This window comes from Nuphar pumila, chromosome 10, assembly GCF_984573655.1.
Source record: "Nuphar pumila chromosome 10, dmNupPumi1.hap1.1, whole genome shotgun sequence".
NCBI lineage: Eukaryota > Viridiplantae > Streptophyta > Magnoliopsida > Nymphaeales > Nymphaeaceae > Nuphar > Nuphar pumila.
This window is the reverse complement of record NC_143258.1, coordinates 118,365,740-118,372,165: the sequence shown is the minus strand read 5'-3', so window position 1 is coordinate 118,372,165 and position 6,426 is coordinate 118,365,740. Positions and strand designations below refer to the sequence as shown.

General features: G+C 38.1%; 1 protein-coding gene across 2 annotated transcripts; it reads right to left on the bottom strand.

The window, feature by feature from the left end:
- On the bottom strand, positions 1-5,818 carry LOC149828066 (uncharacterized). Of its 2 annotated transcripts, none has more exons than XM_090019865.1 (2): positions 5,576-5,818; positions 1-748 (listed from the first exon to the last, which is right to left on the bottom strand). In XM_090019865.1, the coding sequence occupies exon 2, from the start codon at positions 679-681 to the stop codon at positions 250-252; it is 432 nt and encodes a 143-aa protein (XP_089875991.1). In that variant the 5' UTR covers positions 682-748; positions 5,576-5,818; the 3' UTR covers positions 1-249. The 2 variants fall into 2 exon arrangements, with proteins under 2 accessions (XP_089875991.1, XP_089875990.1); XM_090019864.1 differs by having other exon boundaries at positions 5,627-5,818.
- Between the last annotated feature and the right edge of the window lie 608 nt (positions 5,819-6,426).

The window sequence follows — 6,426 nt, the reverse complement described above, 5'->3', positions numbered from 1 at the left end:
AACAGGTGTGCTCTGAAAGTAGATTCAAATTTGTAGGGAACACAGGGATCTTCCTAAGAATGACATGACAGTTCAAGAGAAATTACAAAAGGATGTCTAAAAATATAAGAAAAATAAAATGATTTGCGCAACAGCTCCTTCAAAGTAACCTCATTACAAGCCTATGATACCAGTGAAGATTTGCAGAAGTTCTTTCACTGCATAAGATAAAGTTGCGGAACAAACCAAGTACATATCGAAATTTATTAATCAGACCTGTGACTGAAGTTCTGAAGGATCCATAAGACCTTCCAAGACAACGAGTTGATCAAGGAGTGCAAATTTCTCATCCTCCAAAGCTTTATTCTCAGCCTCAATCTCACTAAGCTCTTTCCCAAGTGAGAAGCTCTCTTCTTCCAACAATAAATACTTCCTTCTCAATGCACGGTAATCTGATTCATATTGGGACGAATCTTGCAAAGAGTCAAAATTAAGTGCATTTGCTTGAGGCAACTTTGCAGGATCCTCATTCTTCAAGCTCTTTGCAACCTTTGTTGACCTTGATACTGGTAATGGCATCTCTGCATGTGGCTGAACTTGGCCTTGGAGCTGAGCAGTGGGTTTTAACTGGAACAACGTTTTCTTCTTGTGTACTTTCAAACCACGAGCTTCCTCAGCTGGAAACAGACGTGGATCTTGCATGGTTGTTGATTTAAATATGATTTGGAGCTCAAAATATGCTCATTCCTTGGATATGAAAACTAATGGGCTACATGCAAAAAAAAAAAGAAAATCTAAATAAGAAACCAATAGAACAGTGAAGCAAAAGTATGCATAATGCAGGATGCATGAGGTATGCATCTGCAATAAATAAGACAAATATCAAAACAAAAGGAGAAAAGGTGAAGGCACAGTTTGTTATTTAGCTAAGGCTAGATGTGATATGAATGACAAGAGTCATATGTCACTTAGAAAGGTTTAGCATCCAGCAAATACACTCAATAAACAACACAGACTAAAGACATAATTTGCTGATGCTTATGAAGTATTTTTCCTTCAAAGATACAACAACAACAACTACGCCTTCATCCCAAAACAATTGGGGTCGGCGATATGAACCAAAAAAGAAAATCATTCTAGGTCCTCCACATGAATCCTTCTCCTCCAATCATTTCTATCCAATGCCATGTCCTCGGTGAGGTTCAAAGCCTTCATATCCTTTCCTATCATCTCCATCCAAGTCTTCTTAGGCCTACCTCGACCTCTTTTGACTAATATATTTTTCCATTTGTCCATCCTTCTAACTGGAGCATCATTAGGCCTTCGCCGAATATGTCTAAACCACCGTAAACGATTTTCTCTCATCTTATTTTCAATGGATGCCACACCTACCTTCTTACGTATCTCCTCGTTTCGAATCTTATCTTTTATTGTATTTCCACACATCCATCGAAGCATACGCATCTCAGCTACACTCATTTTTTGAATATGATGTCTCTTGGCAGCCCAGCATTCCGTACCATATAATAAAGCGGGCCTAATTGTCGTCCTATAAAACTTTCTCTTCAACCGTAATGGCATTCTACGATTGCACAACACTCCAGTTGCACTTCTCCATTTCATCCACCCAACCTTTATCCTATGGTTTACATCTCCATCATTTCGAATGATAGATCCCAAATATTTGAAACAGTCATCCACCGATATTTCTTGCTCGCCAAAGCTTCACTACACTCTCATCACGACTACGTTGCTTACTAAACTGACATTCCATATATTCTGTCTTACTCTTACTCAACGTAAAGCCTCTTGCTTCCAATGTCTGTCTCCATAATTCTAACTTAGTATTAACCCCAGCTCTAGACTCATCAATCAAAACAATATCATCAGCAAACAACATACACCACGGCATATTTTCTTGAATCGATTTCATAAGCTTATCCAAAACAACAACAACAACAACTACGCCTTCATCCCAAAACAATTGGGGTCAGCGATATGAACCAAAAAAGAAATTCATTTTGGGTCTTCCACATGAATCCTTTTCCTCCAATCATTTCTATCCAACGCCATGTCCTTGGTGAGGTTCAAAGCATTCATATCCTTTCCTATCATCTCCATCCAAGTCTTCCTAGGCCTACCCCGACCTCTTTTAACTAATATATTTTCCCATTTCTCCAACCTTCTAACTGGAGCATCATTAGGCCTTCGCCGAATATGTCCAAACCACCGTAAACGATTCTCTCGCATCTTATTTTCAATGGGTGCAACACCTACCTTCTTACGTATCTCTTCGTTCCGAATCTTATCTTTTATTGTATTTCCACACATCCATCTAAGCATCCGCATCTCAGCTACACTCATTTTTTGAATATGATGTCTCTTGGCAGCCCAACATTCCGTACCATATAGTAAAGCGGGTCTAATAGTCGTCCTATAAAACTTTCCCTTCAACCGCAATGGCATTCTACGATCGCACAGCACTCCAGTAGCACTTTTCCATTTCATCCACCCAACCTTTATCCTATGATTTACATCTCCATCAATTTCTCCATACTTTTGAATGATGGATCCCAAATATTTGAAATAACCATTCACCGGTATATCTTGCTCACCAAGCTTCACTACACTCCCATCACTACTTCGTTGCTTACTAAACCGACATTCCATATATTCAGTCTTACTCTTACTCAACTTAAAACCTCTAGCTTCCAATGTCTGTCTCCATAATTCTAACTTAGCATTAACCCCAGCTCTAGACTCATCAATCAAAACAATATCATCAGCAAACAACATACACCGCGGTACATTTTCTTGAATTGATCTCGTAAGCTCATCCATCACTATCGCAAATAGGAAAGGGCTTAATGTAGATCCTTGATGTAACCCAACTGTTATAGAAAAATTGTTTGTCACCCCTCCACAAGTGCAGACATTGGTTACCACTCATTCGTACATATCTTTAGTTATACTAATGTACTTGAGAGAAACACCTTTCTTCATCATTGTCCACCAGAGAACATCCCTAGGTACTCTATCGTATGCCTTCTCTAAATCAATAAAAACCACATGCAAATCTTTGTTCCTCTCTCTATATCTCTCAATAATTTGTCTAAGAAGATGTATAGTTTTCATAGTTGATCTTCCAGGCATAAAACCAAATTGATTCTCCGATATCATGACAACCTTTCTCAACCTATGCTCAATCACACTCTCCCAAAGTTTCATAGTATGACTCATGAGTTTTATACCACGATAGTTTGTGCAATCTTGTATGTCACCCTTATTCTTATATAGAGGCACCAAAGTACTCTTCCTCCACTCCTTAGGCATCTTATTTGTCCGCCAAATCTTGTTAAAAAGATTTGTCAACCATTGTAAACCATTCTCACCCAAGCATTTCCAAGCCTCGATAGGTATACCATCTGGTCCAACTGACTTTCTTGATTTCATTTTCTTTAAAGCCTCTGCAATTTCTTTCTTTTGAATCTTGCGCATGAAGTCACGATTCATCTCATGAGAAGGAATGGAGAAGTCTCCAAGATTCTGAGCATGACTTCCATTAAAAAGCTTATCAAAATAATCTTTCCATCTCTCCTTAATCTCCTCATCTTTGACTAAAACCCTTTGAGTTTCATCTTTGATGCATCTAACCATACCCAGATCCCTCGATTTCCTTCAAAGATACAAAATCTCAAAATGGTAAGATACTCATTTTTTGAAAGGTGCAAGTTTTTTCAGTCTAGAAGTTAAGAAAATCATCATGCACATCAACCACTTACAGAGATAAAAAGAGAAAAAAAAAGGCTGCAAACAAAGAAGATCTAATGGGAATCAAGTCTACTGGGCGAGGCAGTCTTGTAATTAAATTGGAATAATTTATAAGTATTTATTTTGCACAAATTGGGACTTGAAGCCTTTAAGATTGGGCTGACTCGGTTTGGTAATTTCAATTTAAACAATGACTGTTGCTCAGGCAATGAGTTGGTTCAATTGTAGTTCTGCAGATTATGCAACAGAGTCCAAGCACATTAAAAAGGAAGCACAATGGGAAGGTGGCTGAAAGATGAGAGGAAGAACAAAGGTGAGGCTTAAACCCCTAATGCTCAAACACAGTGCTTCCACGATGACAGAAGAAGCAGCAGTTGCTGCTGAAACTGTTGCTTCCTCCAAAGCTGAAAAATTTAGGAACTGGGTTGGCTATTGAGCTTGCGACACGTTGGTGGAATGCTACCAGAAGAATTTTTGGATGCTAAGTACAAATGCTCCATTAGGTGGTGGCAGGCTGGCAGTATAGTGTATTACGCCAGAAGAACTGTTGGATGCTAAGTACAAAAACTGACCGATAATAACATTATTGTGCTTGAGGCAACCAAAGTGCATTCTAAAGCATGGATTAGAAAACTAAACTGCTTACAGGTGCAATGATGAAAATGTGATGCTCAAGCAAACTGCAATCTATGTCACATGCACACTCAATTTTGGCCAGCATGTCGTGTCCCCTTATATATACTAGTCATATTGAAAGCTTCATAAAAAATGGCTGCATCCCCGTATCCACAGCCATATCCATGTAACAAAGACTGCAATGCTAGCGGTTATTCTAATACTCTAAGCAACGGTCTATGTGGAAGACAATACCTTCTCTCCAACACTAACCAAATGGTTTCTGTGTGATTTGCTATGAATTGCCGAAGGGAAGTTTACAAACTTAGGCACTATATAAAATGCTGTTTAAAAAGTCTTACTTGAATACCTAGGTATATTTCTGGCAAATCACAGCTTGTTTGAAAGGTATCTACCAGAGATTATTTGAGTCATTTCAATCAACTTTTAAAGACTTCTTAAGTTCAGTTCAAAAATTCAGAAGTCCACCATTTTGTGTTCATTAAAAGATACAAGAAGCCAAACCACCAAAAGGTTCGTTGGAACATACTTATAATAAGTCCTGACCCCAATTAGCTTGATTCACACTCAATTTTTTGAAAAATAACAATACAATTTATAATTTTATACGATGTGCATTTCATTATGTAATACAGCATTGTTGAAACGCTGGCAACCTTAAAATTGCATCTCCGTGTAGTGGAATTGATGGATGAAAAACGGTTCTTTCTTTCCAGCAAATTGGTTCTAGTCCAGAAACAGAAACACAAAACAATTAGAATTCAAGGCCACAATTATGGCATAAATATTTCCTCTAGGATTTCCTTTTTCATGTTGGTCGGGACTAATATGGTAGAACATCATCAGGAAAAAGGTGTGGCCAAGCAAAGAAAAAATAAAAATCAAAACAAGGCGACAAAAATTTATTCAAATGGATTCATGCACAGATAACAATATCCTCATTAAAAGGCATGAATCTTTAAAATACTTCCATGATATGATTGAACGAGAGAAATTTGAAGAAAACCGCACCACAATATCTCACAAATCATATGTATAAAAATCAATGCCCTTTTTAATGTAATCAGAAATCGTTCATACGCGAAATTGACAGCAGCCCTAGATTATTGCAGATTCAAAAAATCTGATCAAAGAAACCAAAGACACAAAAAAGGAGAACATTAAAAAAGAAAAAGGGACTAAGCCCTACCTAAGCCCCAATTTTCATCAATCCACAGAGAGAGAGAGAGAGAGAGAGCACCGTGGCGAATCTATATCTGGCCTTCTGATGGGGAAAGACGAAGATGGCACGATGGAGAGAGGGAAGGTATCGCAGGCAGCGACGAACGACAAGGGAAATACACCACCCTCTGTTGAGCGGACTCAAAAAGAGAGACCTTGTTTTGGGAAGGTTCCAGCCTTGATGCTTCCTTGAAACGATCATCAATCGAGGGGACCCCAAAGCTGTGCTATCTTATCGGGTATTTTCTGATACGAGCCCAATTTTTATCAGAAATCCTACGTCAGACGTTACTCTTTTTTTTTTTTGTTTTTCCAAATTCCTCGTAAAGTATTGAGAACTTGAGTTAACCTCCCTCACAATAAAAAAACCTGTTTTAAAGTGTTCTAAAATTCTGATCTTACCCTCATTTAAAAACAAAAAAAAAATGTTATCTTACCCTTGTTCACCAAAAGGACATGATTGCCCTTCTTATAAGACGAACCTACATGCATCCACCTTTAAATATGAAAACTTACTAATAACCAAAATGGGTCAGAGTTCAAACCCAAATCCGAAATAGATCTTAACCATGCTTTCAGTTTTAGATACCATATAAGTCTATTTTGGGACCAGATCCAGAATAAATATATTTAACTTAAGCATTGGAAAATATTTCACTCAATTAATTGAGGATGCAAGTGGATCTTCGTCTCAAAATTCTGCCCTCTATCCCCCTGGTAGTCCACTGCCATTCCTAAAGGCATTAATTTTAGTTATTTTACTAACGGAGATCGGGGACGGAGCAGGAGAAAGCGTAAGTCTATCTCCCTGCACTGGTT